The 27,770-nt window shown below is 35.0% G+C and overlaps 1 protein-coding gene across 2 annotated transcripts in view; it reads left to right on the forward strand.

Moving 5' to 3' along the window:
- LOC149791319 (serine/threonine-protein kinase/endoribonuclease IRE1-like) overlaps positions 1-27,770 on the forward strand; it is a 107,150-nt gene that overhangs the window by 37,827 nt on the left and 41,553 nt on the right. For both annotated transcript variants that reach the window (XM_089969845.1, XM_089969846.1), the window contains exons 5-8: positions 720-849; positions 7,091-7,250; positions 13,978-14,171; positions 27,044-27,191. In XM_089969845.1, the coding sequence (XP_089825971.1) occupies positions 720-849; positions 7,091-7,250; positions 13,978-14,171; positions 27,044-27,191 (632 nt within the window). The remainder of the gene's footprint in view (positions 1-719; positions 850-7,090; positions 7,251-13,977; positions 14,172-27,043; positions 27,192-27,770) is intronic.

Here is a 27,770-nt window from a genome sequence, read left to right on the forward strand (position 1 = left end):
CACCATTGTCTTCGTCTCTAGTCCACCACTGCATTTTTACGTTTTCAGGAAGATAATTGTTTCATGCTCGCAACTTAAAAATCTGCTGATATGTTGCTGTAATGAAAATTAAAAATACCCACAAGCAGTCCTTGATGATCCTTATAATTGGATTTAATATATTTACGAAACTGATGATCAGCAAATTGATCAATTTAGAAGGCATTTTGCGCATGACATGTCTATGCACTGATACTTACGGAGTCTAAAGTAGTTTTTCTAGACTGATAATGTGTTAAATACCTGTGTAGTATGGTTTCTAAAATATCCTTTGCAAACACCATATTACATGTTTCATAAAAGGAAATAGTAGCATCAGTAATAATAGGTTGAATCTTGTAATTATATTTCTTGTTGCATAACAAATATCCAAGTTTCAGATACCATAATCATCTAATCAGTGAAAGTATGAGCCCGAATTATGCCTTACAGCAAATCAAGCATGTTACAGTTCTGTTTGCACTATTATAAAAAATGTACGATTTTAGTCCAGGCTATAACTCTATGGTTTATACCAAACATAGTTTGCATACTTTTTACTGACTGCTCATAAACATTAAAATAAACAAAGTTAAAAGCTTTTAAACATCTATACAAAGAATGGAGTTTATGCACCTTCTTTTATGGCAACACATCCTCTACAGTGATTTATTTTGCTTACTTACATCTTTTTTTATCAGGGGGAAATTTGATGAAAGAGATGTAGCAGTGAAACGAATGACAAAAGAGAATTTGATATATGCTGATCAAGAGGTGAAATTATTACGAGAATCAGATCAGCATCCCAATGTTATCAGATATTTTATGATGGTGAGTATTCTACATCAAGCAGTGACAGATATAATTTTGTATTTAATGAACACAGCATTGTTATTACATATCAAAGCAAAAAGGAAACTACTATTATTAATTTTATTTGTTTCACCAAACAAAAATGTCCTCTTATTCTGACAATCAATCTGCCTCCATAATTCCATCAATAATTATTCTGGTATAACACGGCAAGGAGAAGTTTCAAATTTCTTCAAATGATACTGATCTGTCATCAGATAATGGCCTCTCTTACTGAAAACAGGAACATCAAACATTTTACATTGCAAAGACCACTGTAAAAAATATATTGCTGAAATATTACTTGTTTTCTTATATATTGTAATATCCTAATCTGGAAGACAACCTATTTTGAGAAACCCTTTTTGCCAACGGAATTGTTTAGTTCTGAAGACAGGTTGTTCTACATTAAAATGAGATTTCTTGGTATAATTTGTTTAATCGTGCATCTTTTTTTAGCAATTGTTTCCATTTCATAAATTTTAATTAATAACAATACCTAATATAAATTGATAGGTTACTCGACATTTAATCAGTAAATATATTGGTTTACGCTATTTATATAGCCGATGACCTTTGAGGATTGTATGGTTAAAAGTATGAATATTTCGACATTTTTTCTCTTTGAAACGTTTTTGCTTAGTTTGTGACGCATACCGTGGCGGAATCTTGATTCAGTTATCATACTGGTGTATATCAGTCCATCAATTCGTCCATCCATAACCTAGATTATTCTCAACATTAAAATGTTATTTCCTTTCATTTGAGAACCATTAGATTGTTATTTAATTTCATTTCAAAGCCGTTATATCCAATCCTTGTAGGATTTGGAATAAAGATCGGGTGAGTTGAATATACATGGACAATGACCAGTTTGTTATTAATTGTTTTTACAATGGTTCATAATGTTAGTTTTTCAAATCTTGACATATCATTCAAGACGTCACCATTCTTGTAAGCTTTCTACAAGAATCATACACCAAGTTTGATGACACGAACATTTTAATAAAAAACGTGCTCTCAATATGTGATTATTGTTTCCTGAACTGAGCGTGAACTTGAACATTTTTTCTGCCAATGCAGTTATTCCTAAATGCGCTGCAGAGTTTATTTCAAATTATTTTCTGAAAAGACAAATACAAATATAAATCGTAATCATAATTGTTATTTTCTGGCATATATGTTTGCTGTAAGAGAATATTAATTGATGAATGCTGGAAATACATATAGTGATTGTACTTTTATATCTATGAAACTTGGTACACCTGTTTGTTTAGTTGTCAAGATTTAGCTTTTGCTATTCGCATTTGCTCATCATTTGTCACTACCTCTACCATGTTTGTCTTTCCATCAATATATTCATGTCTGGAACATACTTCTAAAAACGTTTGAGGTATATCTTTTTTCATCGTTATTCATGTATTGGACTAGATGCCCACATGTGCCATTTTGCTATTAAAATATTTCAGTTTTGGCCAGTAATATACTGCAAGCACTCTGACATTGAAGATCTTCATCTCAGTTAATCTGATGAGTGGACATGTTAACATCTGCCCTGTCTAAATATGTCTAGTTCAGAGAGATAAGAATTTTATATCAACTTGGAATGAAGGACCTCATCCTCCGGGAACTCCAGTTCAAAATTAATATTATGTATTATTAATGTGTTTTTTTTTTTAAGGGAACATATTAATTACTTTGTGTGCTGTTCAGGGCCCTGCTGTGAAACAATGCTCCCTGGGTATAATTAATGCCAAGAACTCACACTGTGGTATATAATAATAGAAGTTGTAGTGGAATCAAACATATTCGCATTATTCCATTTGGTTTGACTTTCGCTATCCTACCTTGTATTCATTTAATCTGCTGAAAAATGGTAATCAACAAAAAATTAATTCAGACACTACAAAACAACAAATCTTCTGCTTAAAAGTTCATCAGGAATGCAAGACTATTTTTCAGGATTTGTGTCAGCTGACATTGAACAGAATATCTGTAATAGAGTTGAAGGAGATTTCTTATATATCGATTTAGCTTTTAATTACGTGACATATTTATATTTTTCCTGACACTTTAGACTACGTTTGCAAGATGCTATGTCACGAATATTTTGATCAAGCTGAGGTGAAAAGCGAAATGTGCAGATATGGCATATATAGCAGTTATCCTGTCTAAACTGTTAAAATATTAGGACCAGGAGATAGGCTATAGAAGGATGTATATTTAACACATTAACCCCTAGAGACGACTTGACGGGGCAGGAAGTAGTAGCCTACTGCCGAGCTCAGTAGCGTCATGGCCATGCACGATACACTAAAGTGGGTGGTATTATAGAAAGGTAGACAGATGTACAGCTCTACAATGATACCAAATAATCTGGAATATCTACTTGCACTACAAATTACCGATAAAAAAAAAGAAACTCATTTTTTGGACCCGACTATTCACACGCGGTCGGAATCCGATTTTGTGTCCGGATATTAGACTTATTGGTAACAGATCTAAGGCAAACCGGTATGACCTGCAAACAGACAGATGAAACTTTGCAAAATATAGGATAAGATGGGTATTTGGAATAAAATGTGGTCTCGATACATAATAATGGCTCCGTTTAGGAAAAAAAAAAGAATCCAACTTTTACCCTTCTGCTCATGCGCGGGTCAAATAGCCAATGAAAAACGATGTTTCTAACACAACTAGGCAGTATGTTATTGAAACATCACCGGGGATTTGGTGTTTTCGGATCTATTCAGAAATAGCTTTCCAAATGTGTTTCGTACTAGATTTTCAAAATCCTCCAGGGATTAATGTGTTAAGAAGAAAATCAGTGAAACTGTACATTAGATTAACTGGTGAAATTAGTTTTCTTTCTAAGTAAACCCTACCACTCTAGTGGACATAACACGAACTACATTAGTGAATCATGCTGCATTATAGTTCATGCATCAAAATCAGCATACTACAGTACTAAGATTAGGGAAAGTTTGAGTTACAAAGGAATCTTCAAGATACCGAACAAGATAATGCCGATGAATAAATATACACGCTTCGAATGACCTTTATCCCCATAGACCTTCAGCAAATGTTTGCAAATATCTTCAGTGATACAAATCAATCCATTAGAGATAAACTTGATAAGATAATTTCAAATATCTCATCGTCACCATATAATGTGATACATTATACAGCTGTTAAAAGCATTAGAAGATATTTATATGGATTTGCTACAAATAATTGTGATGATGAGCGCCAAAAAGTCATGTGAATTAGATCAGATTCAGACATCAATGCTGTTTGTGTGCTTAAATTCAATATTACCTTCAGTAACTGATATTATCAACATTTCGCTATAATCCAGGATATTACCATCATTGATAAAAGAACTGCCAATGTAGGTCAATGCTTAAGACACTGACACTTGGCCGTTATGATTTAAAGAACTAACACCGTGTTTATAACCTCTCATTCATTTAAAATGTCACTGAAACAGTTGTTCTGTACCAAACTCTATCACATATGAAGCCACTAAGAAGAACGTCACAAATATAGTCCATGCAGCAAAATAATCCAACTACAGTAACAAGATCACGGAAAGTTGATGTCAAGGAACACATATACACCACTTCCAACTACCTTCTCTCCACTCGACCTTCTGGACCTGTTTGCAGATCTCTTCCGTGACAAAGTACATTAGGGATAAGCTAGACAACACAATTTAAATTGAATTGTCTTCACCATACAGTTGTGATACAGAATTTCAGCGGGAACCGTTAGCAGCATTTGAATATGTCTTTATGGATTTAGTACATACAATTGTGATGAAGAGTGCACTATAGTCATGTGAACTTGATCCGATTCCGACATCACTGTTGCTTAAATACTTTTACTAACTGATGTTATTAACACCTCTCTCTCTCATTTGGGGAATTCCCATAATTTTTCATAACCACCATTTTTAAGCCTCTGCTGAAGAAACCATTCACTCGACCATAACGATTTATAGAACTACCGCCCAGTTTCTAATTCTCCCATATCGCCCTTGCCACAGTACTGATACTACTCTCCTGAAAGTAGTTAATGACCATCTTTCTGCTTTGGATAGCGGAAAGATTACAGTCCTACCCATCCTTGACTTGTCTGCAGCATTTGACACAATATACCATGATATATTACTTCACCATGATCTCTAGCATGTATTTGGCTTTTATGATACAGCCTTACCGTGGTTCAAATCCTAATTGGTCAACAGGAACAAATTGTGTCCGGAAATGGAATACACTCCAGCCCAGTTGATCTATGTGTTGGTGTTCCACAAGGGACTATTCTTGGACCTGTTCTCTTCATTCTTTACACTCAGCCGCTCTAAAGTGTCATCAATCATCATCCAGTGTCTCACCAATTGTACGCTGATGACACCTAAATATACAAATCTAGCCACCCAACTGAAGTTGATGCTACCATCCAATGTGTAGAGAGGTGCATTTCCGATGTGAAATCATGGATGACATATAACAATCTGCACATGAATGATGATACAACTAAAGCCATTATCATTACAACACAAAAACTTTCTCATTCACCTTTTTGTACCTCAAACAATAAATATCAGCAGCACCAACATTAAATTCACACAGTTAGTATGAAACCATGGTGTTTTTCTTTACAGTACTCTCTCATTGCACGAACATGTCATTAACATATGCATGGTTGCATATCTTCAGCAAAGACGCATTTTCTCCATGCGCAATTATCGTTCAGTTGACGCCACTAAAATACTTGGGTTTTCCTTAGTACTTTCAAGACTGGAACTATTGTAACTCAGTTCTGTCTGGTTCGTCTCAATATCAACTCCAGAAACTTCCAAAAGTTCAAAATACAGCTGCTCGGGCCATCCTTAGAGTACCACGATCAGAGCATATCCCCCTCCCCCCTCCCCCCCCCCCCCCCCCGCTATGTACCCTACACTGGTTATCCATTCGATCCAGAATCAAACACAAAATTCGTTCTCTGTGCTACGTTTCATTGACGGACCCCAGTCCAACATAGCTCTCCGACCTCACCCATGTGTACCCACCAGCAAGATACTTACGTTCCTCTTCTGACACTCGTATCTCATTATTCCCACAGGAAAATGAAGTCATATGGGCAACATTCTTTTGCATACCAGGACCCAGCAAAGTTGAGCACATTGCCCACTGAACTTAGACACAAAGACACAGCGATCTCATACAAGAGCACTCTTAAAACTCACATATTTATATTGCAAAAACAGACATAAAGACCTAATAATGTTTCTTTACTTTAAATATTTTCAGCATGTTTTTTGTTTTCTAATTTCATGGTGTCTGTTTTTTGTAATCATGTTCGTGTGTGTTGTCCAATGTCGTAAAGCGCTTAGAGCTTCTAAAGATTAGGCACTATACAAAGTCCTCATTATTATTATTTATTAGTATTCAAATTCTCTTATGTCGCCGTCAGAAAAGTACTGAAACTGCCATTTGTAAAGTAGTTAATGAGCTGTTCTCTACTTTTGATAGTGGAAATATTATAGTCCTCACCTTAATTGACTTGTCATTGACCTTTTATATAATAGACTATTATATACTGCCTCACTGCCTCCAGACCATATTTGGTGTTAATAAAGAATTACTATGGTCGAGGTCCCACGTATCCAACCCTAACCAAGTTCTCTTCATTCTTTACAATCAGCCGCTCTCAAGTGTCATGCATTGCAACTCTAGATCATTAACTGAGACCATCGAGTATCATATCAGGCTCTTTATCCTGGAAAACGTTTCATTTGTAATTATCTCTATTTGAGACATTTGATGATTCTAGTATAACATATCTAGAGTAATTTCAGAAGGTGGACAAGCTTACAATGCACAACAGAAATGAAAACTCACAATGTGGGATAATTGTATGTGGCCCCTCATAGGCTGTGACATATCTGAGTACAATCACATTATCAAAACTCTTATTGTAATTATGGGAGCGTCAGTATACTCCACTGCATTGGAAGGCATATAATTCATCTTTCATTTTCGGGAGTGAAATAGTTCCCATTTGCTAACGAGTAGAACTGCCCACATGCAAAGCTGGTTGACAATTTGGCAATGCCTTCTTGAGTAACTTTACAGAATTTACATATCTAATATATGATCCCATTAATAAGTAGTATTAGACAAAATAATTTTACAGCTTACTTATTTTGTCTTAGGAACAGAACGCCGATTTTATATTCATTGCCCTGGAACTATGTCAAGGCAGCTTACAGGATTATGTAGAAGACAAATTACAGAGTAAGATAAACATCGAACCCACAAAGCTGCTTCATCAGGCATTGAGTGGTCTAGCACATTTGCATTCCTTGGGTATAGGTAAGTCCTTGTGTTCTTCTTTAATGGAACAAGAAGCCCCTTTTCCCAACACTGACGTCACTCTACTGACCTATATCGCCTGACATGAAACCTTTTATTACGTTTAGCTCGTCTGTAAGTAAGGACAGATCAGGTTATCTCATGGTCCTATATCAAGAATAAGTTTTGAACCCATGTCTTCAGCATGAAAAAACACGAGATTTGTACATATATGAATCTTTATTTCAGAATAGATGTTGTCCAAACTAGGCAGGCAGTCTCGTTCATAATAAGCTACACCCATTAATAAAAGCAAATAGACAAACATAATGCAAGCTTAAACAGATTCCCATACAAATTTGTATTAAATTTCACCATACTCGACATGTAAAATGTATTATTTTGGTATCGAAGAAATGTAATTATGAATACTATTTTTAAATATGCTTGACTTTTTTAATTTCATTTGATACATCAGAATGTATAACATATATTTATTGATCTATTGATTACACACACACAGATATATATATATATATATATATATATATATATATATATATATATATATATATATATATATATATATATATATATATGTGTGTGTGTGTGTGTGTGTGTGTGTGTGTCATTTGCAGAATAGAACTAGCTACATGATGGTTTGTATACAAATTAATTACTTTTTAACCCGAGTGAACACATTCTGTCCTTAAAATGGCGTTGCTCTAAGTCACCTAGTTTTATGCTATCTTGTCTAGGATGGAGGATAAAAGTGTGAGATGTATTATTGCTGTTGTAAGATAGACATGTTTATGTCCTTCTTGTATTTTACTAACTCTTAGAAAAGTCAAAAACAAAACAAACTCACTACGACTTGGTTAAAGGATGATGTGTCTTCTACTTTCACTTTTGTGCCAATGGAGCTGATGGTAGAGCTTTCATCCATTATGTGTCATACATCATCTTCCATCAGTCAACAATTCATTGCTATTATTGTGGGTTCCATGAACATAAACCAGGTTTGATCAGATTTGGAATATAGGTGCTTATTACACTGGTCAACAGTGAAATCATTACTGACTTGAAAAGGCCCTAATCTGTAGTATTTTGGTGTGCCGAACACGAATATAACCGTGAAAAATTTGTATTGGCTCTCGTTTTGAAGATATTCATATACCTCATTTTCTATGTTTCACTGTGTAAATTTCTCCAGTAGGACTGCAGCAACATCCGGAATAATGATGTAACATTGCATAATACCATCATGCTCACATCATCCACAGTTGATTGCATCATTTTCTGATGCAATGCAATACTAATGCCATGCGGCTGCTGAAGTAAGTTGACATCAGCAATGTACTATACATGTGTAGGCCTATTATACTAATGCCAGGCGGCTGCTGAAGCTGACGTAAGCAGTGTACTATATAAAGCCCAATCAGATAGGTTCAGCATTTAAAATATTTTAGACGTTGTGCGAGACAGTTCAAGCTACTGTTACATAAAACTTATTATTTTATCCATTTACGTACAATAAAGAACAGTAATGCCTCGAAAGTGTGTTAATACCGCGGACAATTTTTGCTATATTTGTGGGGAAGTGACATTTGCCAACCAGAAGAAAAGTATCAATTCTCAAGTGAAGAAGGCATATCATCTTTACTTCGGATGCAAGGTTGGTGACCAAGACAAGCCTTGGGCTCCGCATATATGCTGTGCTACATGTACAACACAGCTTTCACAGTGGTTGAATTGCAAAAGGTCATCAATGCCGTTTGCAGTCCCAATGGTGTGGAGAGAGCCAAGCAACCACCTAAATGACTGTTACTTCTGCTTGGTTCCTCCTCTTTCCGGCGGAATAACGAAGCGAAAGAAGTCGAGAATAGTCTACCCAAACATTCCGTCTGCATTGAGACCAGTTCCACATGGTGAGGGACTTCCTATTCCAGAACCTCCAGCAGAATATTCTCTTGATTCATCTGACGAAGACAAAGGTGAGTCGACCTGTTCTTCTCCTGGTCCATCAGCATGCAGTGATCCAGATTTTCACTGTGGTGCATCATCAACCCCACACAGAATAACACAAGAAGAACTAAATGACCTGATTCGTGATTTGGACTTATCAAAGAACAAGGCAGAATTGCTAGGATCAAGACTCCAACAATGGAATCTTCTAGAAGAAGATGTCACAATTACTGCATATCGAAAGCGCCACCAGCAATTGGAGCCTTTCTTCAGAAAGGAAAGTAATCTGATATTCTGTTCCGATATTGAGGGCCTCATGAATGCTTTAAAAATCACTCATGACCCACAAGAATGGAGACTATTTGTGGACTCTTCGAAACTGAGTCTCAAGGCTGTGCTTTTGCACAATGGAAACATTCTTCCATCTATTCCAGTAGCGTATGCTGTCCACATGAAAGAGACATACGATAACTTAAGGCAGCTACTGAATTCCATTGAGTATAACAAGTACAGCTGGCACCTCTGTGGTGATTTGAAGGTAGTTGCCCTTTTAATGGGACTGCAGCAAGGATATACAAAATACATGTGTTTCTTATGCGAGTGGGATAGCCGAGCAAGGGAAATGCACTACATGAGGAAGGAATGGACTCACAGGCAGAATGTAGCCATTGGAGAGAAGAATATCCAACACCCAGCTCTGGTTGAGGCTCAGAAAATCTTGCTACCACCCCTTCACATCAAACTAGGTTTGATGAAGAACTTCGTGAAAGCCATTGACCGGACTTTGCCAGCATTCCGATACCTGCATGAAAAATTCCCTCGACTCAGCGAAGCAAAGATTAAAGAGGGAGTTTTTGTGGGTCCTCAGATTCGAGAGCTTTTCAAAGATGACCGGTTCAACAACTTGCTGGAAGGTGACGCGAAACAAGCATGGAATGCTTTTCGCCTAGTTTCTACAAACTTCCTCGGAAATGTTAGGGCAGAAAACTATAAGGAACTAGTAGAAGACATGTTGATGAAGTATAAGAAACTTGGCTGCAATATGTCTCTAAAGATTCACTTCCTTCATTCCCATTTGGATTTCTTTCCTAGCAACTGTGGTATTGTTAGTGATGAACACGGCGAACGTTTTCATCAAGATATCGCAACAATGGAACAAAGATACCAGGGAAAATGGTCCACTACAATGCTGGCTGACTACTGCTGGACACTCCTCAGAGATGCTCCCGAACAGCTGTACAAGAGACAGGCGAAGAAATCTAAGATGTAGTCAATGACTTGATTTTTTATAGGTAGGCTATTACAGTTGACCTTTTACTATTGGAATGCATTTCGTTATGTAAACATTAATTTCTTGCAGATTACAAAAAAACTAGAGCCAATTTTGCAATTTGACTGTCATATTCGTGTTCAGCACATAAAAATTGATAAGAATTGACTAATTTTATTTCAGTAACATGACTTTTGTAAAAATTTGTTGTCCAGTGTTATTAACATATCACAGGTTTTGAATAATAGTGGATACTCGCACATTGGATTGAACAAGTTTGCTGGCAGTCTTAAATGTGTTTCTGACGTGAATTTCACACACTGTGGCATAAATGCTTAAACCATCAATGTCTCAGACACAGTTGACAATCAGAAAAAGCCTGAGCTTGCTACAAATCTGAAATCAATATTCATGATATTACTTTAAATGATATTAAAGTACAGGTTTTAATAATCTAGATGCGGGTTCTTGCGGGTTCAAACCACGTCTGAGTCATATCATAGACTTATAAAAATGGTAATAACAGCTGCTTTGCATATAGCTAAACATTAAGAGGTAAGTGTTAGAACTGGTCGGCTTTGTAGTAGGATAATGGTAATGGGTGGGACATGATGCTACATGTCTGCGGCATGATGCTCCTGTGCTAAACATCATTGTAAACTGTCACAGTGCAGTCATCATAGCACTGTGACTGAAAATGTGTTAAAGCTACGTTAAAAAACCAAAACACACACTGACAGAGGAATTGTGATATCATTTTTTGAAAGTGAAACCACCAGCACAAGGACGTGATAGTTCTCGTTCTTCATATGTGTGTGCGTGCGTGTATATGTGTAGCAGGCGTAGACAGTGCATGTTTCCATCTCGATTTTTAACGGAATTAAAGCTTGCACATATATAATGTTTCACTAAGTTATCTTCAGTTTGATCAATGGTGTTTTAAATTAATTGGTATAGACCTAACAGAGGAGCATTGGAATGATACTGATCTAAGGTCCAGAATGGCCTATAGCACATCCATTTTACAAATCCTGTTATCGTTTCCCTGCATGTACAAAACATATTGGGTTGTCATCAATAGTCTTATGATATCTAGTCGGAACTAAATACAAATAGTGATAACCTAGCCAACTTGAAAGTATGTAATCATAATCTTTCTGCGCTGAAAGCCATATTTCAATGGAGTTTTCATCGTAATAGGATGTTTAGATGATAATAAATACACGTGCCTCTGCTGACCAGATGGTATTGTCAAAAAGAGGCTTGGACTGAAAGACTTTGTATCATGACCACTTGGTCATGAATAACATGACTCTGACGAACGAAACCAACTGGAAAACATTGGTATCGCTATTTAGCAAATGGCTGGTCATATCGACATTATGTTTGCACCAAAAATATTTCTGATGATCTCATGCAGGTGGTCCTCATTGGATGATTATCTTGCAATTTTGCTATTGCTTCCTTAAATCGGACATTATTTTCATATGGGAAGTTTACCTAAAGCCTTGTTTTGGTGATTGGTGCATTCTGAATAAAAACTATGCAAACTAGCTAGATGTTTTTCATATCCAATATGGTCATCATATACTATTGTTACTGTCCTTATATCATTATTTGTCTTAAAGACTTATTACTGTGCCTAGTTCATCCTGTATTGCAAACTGTAATCGATAGGACCAATAAGATTGCCCTTTTGTAATATTTTTTGTCATTTTTCCTCACAAATGGTTGGAAATATAGAAATGGAGTTCACACCAAAAGACTCATTAAGATATCTAGCTTCTCCAGGCGAAAGACGGTGCTAATATTGCATCTCATATGTCTGCCTTAACTCCCCTTATATGTTGACAAAGGGTTTTATTAAAAGTCATCTAATTATATTTTCGTCTACCTAAATGAATAGGTGCCAATCTAGCATTCAGTTGTCCAACACAACAGCTAATTTAGAAATTGTACATAATAATAATGATAATAATAATAATAATAATAATAATAATAATAATAATAATAATAATAATAATAATAAGAGCGTTCATTTGCGTTCATTTGTAATATATACTACTGGTCCATCATATATATCCATACAAAATGCAGTACAAAACGATGTTGTAATGTGCAACAAAAGAACATCGGATCTATTGGAAGTGATATACATGAATGTAATTAGTATTGCTTTTTTCGAATTGTGTGAGACACACATATTAAACAGTAATCACACATACGGATTTAAGGGGAACCGTACACCTGCATGGAGCAAATTCTGTGATATTGATCTAGAGTCTTATTTAGCAGGAGTTTTTGATAATGCGGTTTCTCTAATCTTTATATATATATATATATATATATATATATATATATATATATATATATATATATATATATATATATATATATATATATATATATATATATATATATATATATATATATATATATATTATGCCAGTTAGGTTGTCATTATTCATTTCTCCCTACCCTTGATGAAGTATTTTTATTAAAACTGTCTGACATGAATTTTCTTTGTGGAAAATGATCCGTATGCTGTTTTCTCCTTTTGTGTTAAATATTTCTCTCACAGCACATACCACTCGACCGCTATGTGCTAAGCACTTAACAGCACAGTTCCAATTCGATGCATTTCAGTTTTGTTGACTTAGAAAACCTGCTGTTATAAAGTATTAATAATATATACTTAGTACCCATGGCTTTTGTTTTTGATGTTTAATACATTTGTGCATCAGGTAGCGAGTCTTAGGTTAATTTGCTATAAAAAAGATTTAAATCATTGAATGGCTTCATAATTGGCGATCGTTGTCAATGCCATATCGTCCATTTTGGTATATTGTTTTCCGTTCTTGATTACTGGCAAGGTTATGAGATGAATTTAATTTGGCAATAATTTGCTGAACATGCTATAATATACTTTGAAATTATATAAACTTTCAAAAGTCCCCTTTTACCAGAGTGGTATTCCCATCAGCTGTAGTTAAGAATGGACTATGCAAACAACATTATTTATTACCAGGGACATATGGAAGAGCTCTTATGGTGATGTGGCATGGGTCTCGAAATGCACATGCATTGAAATGCAAGAGAGGCATTGAAATACTCTTTCATTGGAATGACGACACGCGATAGTATTTGCAGTTGTATATTCAAACTTAATTTATATTTAAATTATCAACAGATCATTTCAATCAATCTTAATATGTTGCATAACTTTTGTCTCTTTTGTATGAGAATGCATTTGATCATACCCAGGTAATAAGATGGGAGAAGAAAACAAAATATATTCTCAAATAATTAGAGGATTCACATGGGTCTGTACTAAGCGTTATAAAGAGGTTCATGTTTGTATAACTATGCACATAGATACAACATTATTCAAGCACTCCTAAACTTTTGCAAGAAACTGAATTAGTGACTCCACCCCTGTACTTTACTAATATGACCACGTGTGAATCCTATGAACAGTTTCTAATTGCGATGTTTCATTTTTATTCTTTTTAGTTCACAGAGACATAAAGCCACAAAATATTCTGATATCCAAACCAAGTCCTGAGGGTGAAGTAAGGGCATTGATCTCCGACTTTGGTTTCAGTAAGAAGCTGCCTCCAGAAGCAACGTCCTTTTCTTCAAGATCTAATGTTTTGGGGACAGAGGGATGGATGGCTCCAGAGATATTAAAGAGTGGTCTGAAAAAAGTAAGAATGCTATTTAGATAGTGATCATCTTGAGGATGTTTCAAAACAAATCATGTTCATTATAATTGCTTTTGTAGATAATTGAATATATCCAAAAATAAATTCATCTGACTCATTAAATTTGTAGAATTGTGCTCAATGGAAAAAAATGTTTTTGACAATATTTAGAAATAATGAAAGCTTTGAAAAAAGAGATTTAAACTATTTGGGGATACTTGCAATTTAACTGTTTGAATACAGTTATTTCCAGTCATCATCATGAGCTGCAATGCTTTCTTTTCCATAACAGCACAGTATATGCTAATGCTCATTGTTTCAGGTAGGGCTGGTGGTGACAGTTTATATTTAGACCCATTTGTATTGCTGGAATTTAACATTAAACTTTATTTTACGAAATCTATGCAAAGGTACAATATTTTCTTGAATGAACTGAATCACTTTAATAATTGTAATATTCATTAATAAATGGTATTTTGATCAATGGTTTAAGAGACATGATTCTGTGATATGGTACAATATATATTAATCAATCGAACATTTGGCGCCTTCCCTGGGAACAAATCGACAGTATTTGTTACAGTACCTAATGTATTCAAATGAAGCAACTAATTTGCTCGTTACAGTGACACGTAAAATTAATATTGTGTAAAGGAATTATTCGACCATAATGCAGCATTTCTTACCCATGAAGATGACAACTGTTTACTGAAACTCAAGAGCATCCATCCAAAGACAGGCGTTCGTTTTCACATGTGTTAAGTAGTGTCTGTGAGTTTCCGTTTACAACTATCACTTTTTAACGACTAACCTTATCCTAACAAGGTCAATATACAGTTTCACGTTTTGCGCCAGATGATCAGATACATTACATTACCCAGTTTAAAAGACCAGAGTGAAACTCAAGATTCTCAATTATTTGAGGTATTTTCTTTTATTGAACGTGTTTTTTCTGTTACACACCATCAACATAATATACAAAATAAATTAATAATTCTGTTTCTTGCCAGTGTTGAATAATAAGACACAAATGTTATGTGCAAAAACGCCACTGACAATACCAGCAGGTTTTTTATTAAGAACCACAGAGAAAAATGTTTGTCCCTCAGACTTGCTAAATCAGAAATGGACCCTACAAAGGATCCAGCTAGATTAAAGTTCATTGTCACAGAGGTGACTAAAATGCTCTTGTTCATTCTAAAGTAAAGTCAGAACATCAGTCTCCAACACTATATGAAAAACAATCGCAATTTGAGATAATTTGTATAACAACCAAATAAACATTTATATTGGTGCAGAATAAAGCCTACCAATCGCAAAATCATTTTATGATTTTACATAGTAAAACATGTGTATCCTAATACTGTCATCTCTGGTCCCAGCATTTAATCTACGGAACATGAAATAATTTAAAACACAGGAGTATTCAGGCAGTACAATAACCCAGGGTATATTCTTTGGGAAAAGCACGCAAAATCGACGCCATCAAGTCTGACATTTTGTCTAAATAAGTCCAAGAAATCTAAGTTCACTTTGCCATAAATTAATTTCGTGTTCCTAGTGCTATTTTGTTTAAATACAATGTCTTAATACTGAAAGTAAATGTCAATGTTTCATGGAAATTTAACCACATGTTTCTTCAAAGAGAAAGGTCTAAATTAGAAGAAAGTGTTTTACTCAGTAGTCATTTTGGTTTTGATTTGCTGATCCCAAATGTCAGAAGTAACACTATTATCTATGTAACTCCACAAAACATATGATTGAAGGCTTATGTACACAGTTACTGCTTTCTAACTATCACTTATGATCACAGATTGTCCTTTCTACTAGAAAAAGTATCCATTTTACTAGCATCGCCGTTTTGCAATGAAATAGGTGTCTATTTGCTGAAATATTTGAGCCCAGCAAGGGTTCTGAATCAAGGTTTTGCCTAGATTACTTGGAATAGTTGGATTCCTGCGACAATCCTTAAAGCAATTTCTCTTCAAAAGTTTGTCTAGTGAAGGGCACAAATTGGTTTACACTTTTCATAATCAAATTGTGATAAATAATAGACTGGAAAAATCCATGTCCTACAGTACGAACATGGACATTATAAAGGGTTATCTGGACTGATATTGTACCGTATTAATTTCAAAACTATACCAGGTATATTATTTACGTATAATTGTTGTTAAAAGTCAAAGATTGCTTACATTAAATATAAATATATGCTATATTGATTCCTGCCTACTATTACATACAATCTATTGAATATTCCACTGCAAGTCTCTCCTCTACATACGCTGTTTAGCCTGGACAACATACGACACATTTTATTGAAAACTATATGAAACGTTCTCTCTGTCTGTCTGTCTGTCTGTCTGTCTGTCTGTCTCTTTCTCTCTCTCTCTCTCTCTCTCTCTCTCTCTCTATATATATATATATATATATACACATATATGTGTGTGTGTGTGTTTGTATGTCACTGTGCTATTGTGATTGTTTACCACTTTTACGTAGAATCTATTGAGCCTTCCTTTGCAATTCCTGCACGAAATGTCGCTGTATAATCTATATATATATATATATATATATATATATATATATATATATATATATATATATATATATATATATATATATATATATATATATATATACATATATACATATACATATATATATACATATATATATATATATATATATATATATATATATATATATATATATATATATATATATATATATATATATATATATATATATATATATATATATATATATACATGGCCTTAAAGTAAATAACAGAAAAAGAGTTAAAACCAATAGGTTTTGTGCCATTCAACAAATAATGTATTTCCTTAGAATACAAATTGTAAAAAGACTTCACCTTTATATAAATTATGTAACAAATAGTCCAAAAGGTTCTATCAACAGTCGAAATTAATTGTAGTTCAAATTGATAGAAACACGCTAATGAGTCGGTGGGCAGCAACATGATGAAGTGTTAACAATATTTTGACGTATCATGACAATATAATCCAGTATGTCCTTGCCTGCATTCACTATAGTTCCAAATTAATATTTTAGTCAAAGAATATGTTGAAGCACTTTGTAATTCCAGTGAAAAAGTTAAAAAATTAAATAAACCGAACTAAAAACTGAACACAACAATAAGACTGATTCAGATGTTATGGCAAGAGTAAATAATGTTTCAAGTAAACTACATTAAGATAAAAAGCTAAGATATTAGAGACATGACATACGCCAGCTAACTATATAAACCCTTGACAGTTGTCAATGCGTTTAGGAATTTCCATGTGAAAAGCGAATGTCCAAGACTTTTTTTCAGAAGGCATGTTTATCTTCACTAAAATTGATCCAAAGTCTTAATACTTATATTAATCGATAGAGTAATATTAGCTATGTATTGTGTTATTTACAAAATGGACACTGGTTAGGTACACGATAAACTTGAGTTTTGACTAGGGTCATGTACAAACTAAAAATATCCATAAAATAAAATCATGGAACAACACGACAACAAATTAAATATACAATACAGCATATTCATGTCAATGGGTCCTAAAGTAATATGTTTATTATTATAGGTGGACAGTTCTTCTTTGTATAACAACAAAAGACAATAGTCATGCAATTAAGATATCGAATCAACAGAATGGAGCATGTAGCTATATAGAATGTTCTGAACACTCTATGACATTTTCCCATAAACTGCACGAACAATAACAATCTTTAATAATATTCATGGAAAGTTATCCCTTTAGAGCTGTTTGCAACTTATTCTCATAGAGTGATTAAAACATACAACGGGTTACATTATAATAACCATACATGCGTAGGTTACGTAACTTGCTGTAAAAAAAAAAACTTGTGATCATAAATGAATAAACAGTTTACCTAACTGACTGAAAATGACTGTAGTTATTTGTGCTATGGATCCTTTGTAGGAGCACAAATTAAGTTTATTTTCGTAGGTTGAGATAGAATGGAATAAACCAATTCGTTTGAAGGTAGGCAAATTAATGAGATAAAAAAAGATTTTTTATTATTATATGTTTCCTTGAAATATAACATTTAATCAATATTTCTTAACGGATAGTGGGTTGTTTACGAGCAGTGACACTGTTTCTTTTAAATGCGAGTTTCCTCCATATATTATGCCAATATCTAGAATAGTACTGAAGTGTGGTGTATTAGTTTTAAAGGCAGGATTTTGAAAGGCATGTGTGATTGAGGGAATAATGAGCCACCAGAGAAGTAAGGAAAGGCAGGCAAAAATATATTTTATATTTTATTACTTGGTCAACCGACTTCATCAACCAGAATAAAATGGGGAGCATTTTAATCATTTGTTCTCAGAAAACAGCATCCATCAGAATGGTTGTATCACCCAGTATCAGCTTAAGTTCATGCCGAGTTCAACTATCATGCAGTAACTTTCTATCTAATGAGGACATTGTTTATTTTAAATTCTCTCACAACAATACAGAAGCTTAGAAATAATTTGCTATGTAAAGAAAAAAGTAAAAACGTCCTTCAAGTCTCTGGTGAATGCAAACATGAATGACACTTGCAACACCTTTACCTCGCACTGAACTACTGAGAGTAGTACAACCGCATTGAGTGAAAAAGTTTGTTCTTCTGTCAAATGGCTTATCATGGCAGAGACTTGGAACATTTAGATTATGCCATATTTGTGTCGTTGTGTGAGTGTGAGTTTGTTTATATATGTATATATGTTGTGGTGTGATATTTAAAGAAGATAAGACACGTACCATTTAGATGACATGATGGGATATACATATTTTGTTTTGGCATTTTAATAGCTTTTCCTGCACCAGAATAAATTAAAAATAGTATTACTTCCATATGTAGAAATAATAGACCCGTTATGTCAGTTGAACAAAATATAATTTTTTGAGGTTAAATATAAAGAATATCATGATTCAAATGCAGATCTCACCGCCTGACCTTCATTTCTGAAAATAAAGTGTTGGATCGCAACATCTAGCAAATATTTTCTAGTCAGAGTGTTTTAAATATCTCAGTGAAAACAGATATAAAATATTGTTGTACAAGATTTAAATTTCCTGTCATTTTTCGAAGGCTTACTGTCAGCATATGATGCTATTTTTCTCGGGAGAAGGTGGCGTGAACTCTCACCCGCATCCCGTCTTCAGAACCTATGGCTGGGCTCTTTCAATCTTATCCCTTCCAGCTAATACTATATGGAACGTAAACAGATGCTTGGATGTGTGGCATGGTACACACATTTTGTCGGTCCCAGATGGGGACATAGTGTTGAAACTGGAATGGCATCATTCTTCTAAGAATTGTCCATTGTTATCACTAAACCTTGTTTATCAGGTCCCTTTTTACCTAGTGCAGTTGCCTGAGATTCTCCGAAACTCTGGATGAAGTTAGCAGACCTTGACATGTCCTATGGCGACTATGTAGGAAGTTACTCATTGAGGGGATCTATTTTCAGGACAACAAGAGCAGTGTCAAGGGACATTTATATCAAATAATTTTGACTATCTCGTGTGGAAATTCCGTTTTTTCATGCTCTCAACAACATAGTGAGTATGATTTAGTTCTCAGAATTTCACACAGTAATCAACAAAAACAACAAATTGAGAAAAATGATCATGAAGCAAGAAATAACTTTCAATGAAAAATTAGAAGAATAATAAAAATGTTAAAGATTAGAAACAGTATGCAAATGATTGTAAGAGCATGGACAAGTTTTAGGGAAAAATACTTTGCCGAGCAAATCAAACTATTGACGATAGCAAAATTGATGCTGATGTCACATCAGTTAGCTAGTCAAGTGCAACAGGACAAATGTCAGATGATGCGCCAATGGTAAAAGCTTGAATAATATCTGTGAACTTCACTACCTCCTCACACACAGTTGATGAATATCACCAAGGAATCAACTGGTCTGTGCTGAAAATGAATTTTATCACTAAATACCAACAACATTAACGCTACCACATATGACTGTAATGACCATGAAAACACCGACTCGCTGTCTACTCTCCCAAATGTCAAAAACAACTCAGTGATTCAATAGTTTTATTTGCATGGATTACCTATGATGATCTGACACCTTAAGAAAATAAAATAATTGTCAGTTCCATGCAAAAATGCGAAATTTACATTGATAAGATTTGAAGATACGTGGAAACCAATGTACTTAGCTTCTTCACTAATGCATCCTTGGGTCCACTTTATATTTACTGTCTTGTTATGGACATTAATTGCCTAAATAAGTTTAATTAATCAAATTGAAATTAGTTACTGTTTTATAGTAGTCGTATATTAAGTAATAGGAAAAACAAAAACCAACACGTTTTATAAAATTCAAAATATAATTTGTTTCCCAACAATCAAAGTGAACATTTAAAATGAACTTGCAGTAATGCAGATTAAATCCCAAACAGCTTAAAAAAAAGTTATATCACCAGTTCTAATGAAAAACATTTTAAACAAATATCAGTGGTATTCGAGAAAAAATCCAGCGCTGAAGGTGTTGATGTGTGCCTGCAGTCTTGAATATACCTGTGTACTATTGTCTTTTACTTCGATGTTGAACTAAATGTCTTCCTATCAATCACAATAATGTAATCCAAACTTGCCTTGTCTGAATTCACAATAATTCCAAGTTGATGTTTCTGTCGAAGAATATTATTAACGAGAACCCCGTGTTTCCAGTGAATAATAATTTGAAGCAATAATTTCACTCAAAACAAATAACGAGCACAACAATAATATTGATTCTGCCTAATGATATTAAAGCAAGAAAGAATAAGTTTTCCAGCAAACATGGTTATAAATCCCACTAATTGACTTAGGTCCCAATTATCATTTTCTGGAAATAATATGGCGTAATAGAATTTTCCATTCTAGAACAGTTTAAGGTCTCAACAAAACAAAATGTGTTTTTAAATTATAATAAATAATGTGATAAACATTAGGCAGGAAAAGTTACTTCGTTCCAATATTCTAGACCTAGCCCCAAATTATTATGTTTACCTCATTGATAATGATTTAATCTACACTCCTAGGGAAATATTGACTATGTATTATTTGATTACAAGATACAAACAATGGCAGTGTCTCTAGACAGGAACACAGTGAACTTGATTTTGGAGAGTAACAGGTCCAAAATACAATTATACTTAACTTATAGTCAATGAGGAAAAATAAGAAACAATACAAATTAAATATTCATAACAGGTTTTGTAGCCATTTTGTTCCTGTTACTTATGGTGGTTCATTCCAGTATTTTAGTGGTATGTAACTGATTCACTCTGGTCTGGATAACGTATATATATATATATATATATATATATATATATATATATATATATATATATATATATATATATATATATATATATATATATATATATATATATACATATATATATATATATATATATATATATATATATATATATATATATATATATATGTATATGTATGTATGTATGTATGTATAATACAGCTTGGCAGCAGTGGAGTCCTGTTGTAGTACAGATAATCTCTAATTTTCAGCAGAATACCATCGAAATGACATCATAGTCTAAATAAATTTATCTCATAATTAAGACTATATAAAATGGTTGTTCCTTTCCTAGCCTTTCAGATTCATGACAGCAATGCGGATACATTGGATTGGACTAGGAATGTGCAAATTATTTTTAAAACGTAGCAGGATTACTATACTGAGGACACATTTTTGTTCATGATTGTTAAAAGCTTTTGATAATTTATGACGGTCGTAAATGGGGCTTCTACTGAAACACACGATTACCTGGATTTGCCCAGTGCACACGTTGAATGAAATTTTTCTTGTTGGAGCACTACAATCTACTACATTTTACTGAAGACATAGTCACTCATCAATGTTAATTTCCGGATGGCGCTGACAATCTCTAAACACTCACTCTCTATCACTCAATCTTCTCATGTTATTTACAATTAGCTAATACCTGGGTTGGCCTGGAGAACTGCTCAACTCTCAATCTTTCGACCAAATGAGTCACAGCAGCTCCTGCTGTTTTCTGTTAGAAACTTGAGTTAATATGTTTCCAGTTATATGCCTCTGATGTTAATTGTAGGCATGTATATTTTGATACGAAGACTAACGTAACAATACTTTCATTTTTGTTCATACATTTTAAAGTAATTGTATCATGTATTGGTGTTGTCTGACTTTCCGGACATTGCCACGTGCTTGTGTGGCAGATACGTTTGTAACAGTCAGATAATTGTTTTGGACATTCCAAGTATATATGTTATGTATTTAAATCCTATATTTCCTCAGGCACTAAGCCACAGGAAAAGAAAGGTATAATTATGTGACTTGCGTCTTTCTCTGTAAGTAATGTTTTACACCATTTAATATATTTTAGAGAAATTTTAGCAAAGGATGTATAATGCCCACACGATGATTGCCAGTTTAATAGCAGCAATCCAACAAATGCTGCCATTGCACTGCATTCCTATCCGAGAATGCCTAGACCTCAGTAAAGTATTTGCTTAGTAATGGTACTCCAGGAATTGAGACAAGAATATAATTCCAGTCTGAGTCCTTAGTAAACGCAAATGTAGGGCCTGTCTCCTATTTGTCTGTCCAACAAATGTACCGTCATTGTTGTTTATAGTCGTCGTTTCAGTCAAACATATCCCACTTTGTATTGTCTTAGTTATGTCAGGCCCATTATTGGAATGTTGTTTTCTTGTGTTTTTCTTGTATTTGCAAATGTTTCTTCCTCCTTAGCCAGTGAATTTCATTTTTGTGTTAGTTCTCCCCCTTCATAGTAATGGCATCAGCGTAGGTATTTTCAAGCCTGTTGTCAAGTTCTCAGTTGACTTGTTCTGTATTGGTTTCTCTTCAGGAGATATAGCAGCAGACAGTGACTATACCTGCCAGTTATATGCTGGTTATACACGCATGGACAGATGTCTGATTTGTTGCACCGCTCCGGTGGCCTAGTGGTGAGTGCGTCCGCCTCGGATGCGGGAGGTTGTGGGTTCGATCCCCGGCCGAATCATACCAAAGACTTACAAAAATGATACTATTTGGATAGTGAGTTAGGATTTTCTCGCCTCCTTATGACAGTACGTATATGCCATGAACTCAAGGTCACTTCTTTTCTCATCCATTTGGACTTTGTCATCTGCCCAACATGCCAGAAGATGCCAGACAACATTTCTGAGAACATACATCACAATCACAGACAACCATTGCGTTTCACCAATCCAGATTGGTTCACGTGATAGAAAAGATGTATGCCTATCTACAGAACGTTCTGTGGAGAGGGTGGAAAATCACCATACCCCAGGTTTCTACTTATTGGTGACCTCAAAAGGCTGTATGACTAAACTTATAACGGATTATCAGTCATATATAACTTTCTAAGGGAGGAATGGCAGAAGACAGCCACGTTTAGACATGTGATAAGACACTACGATTGGACATAAATAAGTCTCACGGATCCATATCTTAACATCCACATCTTAGCTTTGCAACAAACGCGTCCTTTTCTTAGCTCGGTTAGAAGGTATTTCAATTTCAAACACTGTAATTTGATTTTACCTCTGCCAATGAGACTTTTTCTGGGTTCAAGATAATAAATGCCCACTGGATGTCTATCGCTGCAACATTTCTCCAGGATTTACATGACTGTTGTATGCACTGTGTACTGGGGTATCACGTTTGGAAGGATTTCTCCTTTTGCTTGTCGACAGTGACTCGTCTTGATCTAATCTCCATCCTGGCAGGTTAGATCTCATCACTTTTGTGGGACTTTTGTATGTGTGGGTGAATTACGTCACTAATAAATGGATGGTGAATGCTCAACCAAACGGATTCACATAGATTCTGACACAAATAGCATGCTTAAAGTCGAAAAATTTGCTGTTGGCCTATCTCTTCTGCTTTATCCTGGTAGCTTTGAATGCTGCTGATGAATTGTCACCCTAGGGTGATTCACATATGACCGTTTCAGTTCTTCCTTCCAGGAAATTATTGACTCGATTCATATTCATGAACCCCACCTCCCCCCCACACACACACTTTTCCGTACACATGTGTCTCACATATTGGTCTGCAGTTTTAATCTGAAACTATAAGAGTAGTTACTTAAGAACAGTTGCAATGGGAAGACAACCGAACGGCATAGAAATGCGATAGTCTCTTGTGCCCTCCAGGGATGTGTAAGCCTCATACTGCATCATTATATAATGATCGCAATGGACAACACATCAGTAGTTGCGTACCTCTGGTTTCATGTGCTCTTCGTGTTCCTTTTCATCGCATGGAAGTCTGCCTTTTCAGACAGGGCTGTGTTGTCCTGATACATTGATCAGTGCACAATTAGGTTGGAGGGTCATTTGCAACTGTGATAGAGATCAATAACGGACATATTTGCTGTGAGACTTGGCAACATTATCTTTCATTTATTATTGTTTTCCCAGATCAATGAATCCGGGTGGCAAACACTTTTAGTCCTATGTGAGTCCTTCCTACCATTCAAAATAAATCCAAAGATAACTCACTAATTCAGGAACCGTATGTCTTAGCGTATCCTGGTAGCTTCTTGTAGCATAAGGATATATTCAGTTTTTTTAAGTGAGCCCATAAGCTTAAGACAGACAAGGGTCATGATGTGACAATAGATGGGGTCTCTCATTTGCAACAATTTCAAAGTCTCTCCACTTTCACTCTCTAATATGACAAACAATTGATCTACCAAGGTCAGCTTTTGAATAAAGTTGCTGACTGCATAGTTCAAGCTAGCAGGCAATGTCCTTCCAATTAGGCATATTGGAGATTACATAATGCATTAATGATATATGCTCCTTCTTCATAAAATGCGATATGAGACATCTCTTCCTTTTCGAGGAAAGATAATATTATATTTCTATTATCATTAAGGGCTATAAGGGAGCCCTTTAGATACTCTAAAGTTATTTAGGGGTTCAACATCGCATATGCTCTCACCTTTCTGATTCCCATCAGGTATTTGGAATGTCTCACTCATTGGAATGTCTCACTCATTAAAACCTAGATGGAACATTCATATGATCTGTGTGCCTTATCCAAATCTAGTTGTTAATCTTTGAGTGAAACTTCCTTCAAGGACCCTTCCATTTACGGCGTTCTTTTTGCTTTCCTTAACGTCATGGAATACGGGGGAAATTCATTTTTTGGTCAGCGGAAAATGGTTGTTTACTGTTGAATGGAAACTATGATTTGGCTTCTGTTCCGTCATAAATTAGGCTTCAAGCAAAGAATCTGTTACATTCAATAGATCCAATTCCTACTGAGATTCACAGCATCAACCATACCTGTGCTGGGAAAGACCAAGAGAAACTCCTATGCACATTTCGGATTGTATGATTGAATTTGTCTTTCTCTAAAGTGAAAATAAAGTTTTGGAATCGTTTCTTTCTCCATCTCATTGGTACCTCCAATATTCCGGCCGCTGCCTTTTCCAGGTGAATGGTCCTCACCATACAAATAATATAGATTAAACTTTATTTCTTGAGGATTAAAGCCCATGACATGTCCATACCTCAAGCTCATCATCACATCAATGGTAACGTTTTGGTTGCCCAAATTTAACATTGGAAGCAATGAATATATTTGATGCATATTAAGCCTGTCATATATATTGACCTGAAGGTCTCACATATGTTATACCCCTGCTCTTGAAGTCATTGTGACCACAATGGAGCATCTAAGTTTTCTTATTCAGGCAAAATCTTTGTGCCTCTTACAGAAAATATGAAAAGCGAATCATGCATTATTCATGTGACAACCTAAACGTTAAAGTCATTCGAATGAGTACGGTCACTCCATGGGCATATCACATGCTATTTGTATATAATACAATTTGCTATTATCATTCACTTTCACTTTTGTTTCGCTCTACCATCGCATGCTTTTTCTTTCTGCTGTTAATGGTAAAAAGCTAACCTCACTCTAAGTGTTCACCACTGCGATGTCATCAGGACGTAGAATGGTCTCATTTCATCTCTACCTGCCTTAGTCTAGTCAGATTGACAGCATCCACAGCTTTGGTTTACGTGAAGCTCCATCTCAGTACAGTTCGGTAATTTCGAAGATGTGCATATTATGCTGTTTTCCATTCTTGCCAAGTGTAGGACTTCATCAAATTAAGTATTGACTACACTTGGAAGTTTCTATATCATTTGAGAACGCTAAGTAGTTCTTTTCTCAGCTCTAATAGCCATTGGTGAGATGAACCTATAAAATCGCGTATTGTCCATCGTCTCTCATGTGTCATCCTCCATTAAGTTAGCATAGGTTTGCTATCAAATATTCTAGAAAGCTTTATGCACCCATTCTTTTCAAGGTCTAGTTTGTCCTTAATGAAATGTTGCTGCTCAAATATATATTATGGCCATAACAGCAACCATCTTGTGAATGGATGGTCATATCATCATATGGTTTTCGCTGAACGACTTCGTATGATGGAATTGTTACCTGTAAACGAAAATTATATCCAATATGGGTGCCTATTAAACATCCTAAAAGTCATATTCCTACTTGTCAAGATATTGTGTTTTCAACAGGAGACCTCAAGCAATGTTTAGCTGATCCTAAATTAAAAGTTACTGTTTGGACTTCAAATATGGGCGCTAAAGTGACAAAGTTGAAAACTTTTTATTGCTCCTCCTGAATGGATGTTCAAATAGATATGGGGTATCTTAGTTTGGCAGTTTAAATAACATTAACCCATTGGCTGACCGATGGATAAAGGGACAGATATATAAAATGCACCTGCTAAAGTGCATATATAAAGCTCTTTTTTTTCAACTTTCAGACTAGTGCAATGGATATCTTTTCAGCTGGTTGTGTGATTCACTATGTGTTAACAAAGGGACTGCATCCATTCGGGAAACGTACCGGTGAGATACAAAATAATATCCTGGAAGGAAAATTTACCTTGGATAACCTACCTAAGACATCTGGTGAGTCCTAACACCGTTGACATTTGACAAGCAATGCTATAAATGGTTATGGCAAACTGTTTGCTTGACATGGAATATATTTTCTAAACTTATAAAGTATAATGCATATACTTACCCAATATCGGGGCCCCGAGTGGCCGAGTGGTCTAAAGCGCTCTTCGTTACGGATCACTGCCATCTCACCTCTGTCTGCGGCGGTTCGAGTCTAAGATTCAGCCAATGTGGGCATGTGAGAAAGCTTGCCAGTAGCTTCTCGTGGGTCGGTGGTTCTTTCCGGGGTTTTCCGGGTTCTTCCTCCACCATTAATACTGGCCGCCATGTATAGCCCATCGTGCTGAAAAATGGCGTTAAACCCCACAACAACAACAACTTACCCAATATCAGATCAATTGCTAGAAATGGAAATGTAAACGAAACACCTTAAGTGTTTGAGTGCACATAAATGGTCAGTGTAACGCTTGACAATTGATCTTACATATTTGAAAATTGATAGATGGAAGATACCAATATTTAAATTACTTCCTTATTGTATATGTTAATCTGGAAAACATTGTACGGCAGCAGATAAAACGATGAAAA

Source organism: Sinohyriopsis cumingii, chromosome 9 (genome assembly GCF_028554795.1).
Source record: "Sinohyriopsis cumingii isolate HCF-2022 chromosome 9, ASM2855479v2, whole genome shotgun sequence".
Classification (NCBI taxonomy): domain Eukaryota; kingdom Metazoa; phylum Mollusca; class Bivalvia; order Unionida; family Unionidae; genus Sinohyriopsis; species Sinohyriopsis cumingii.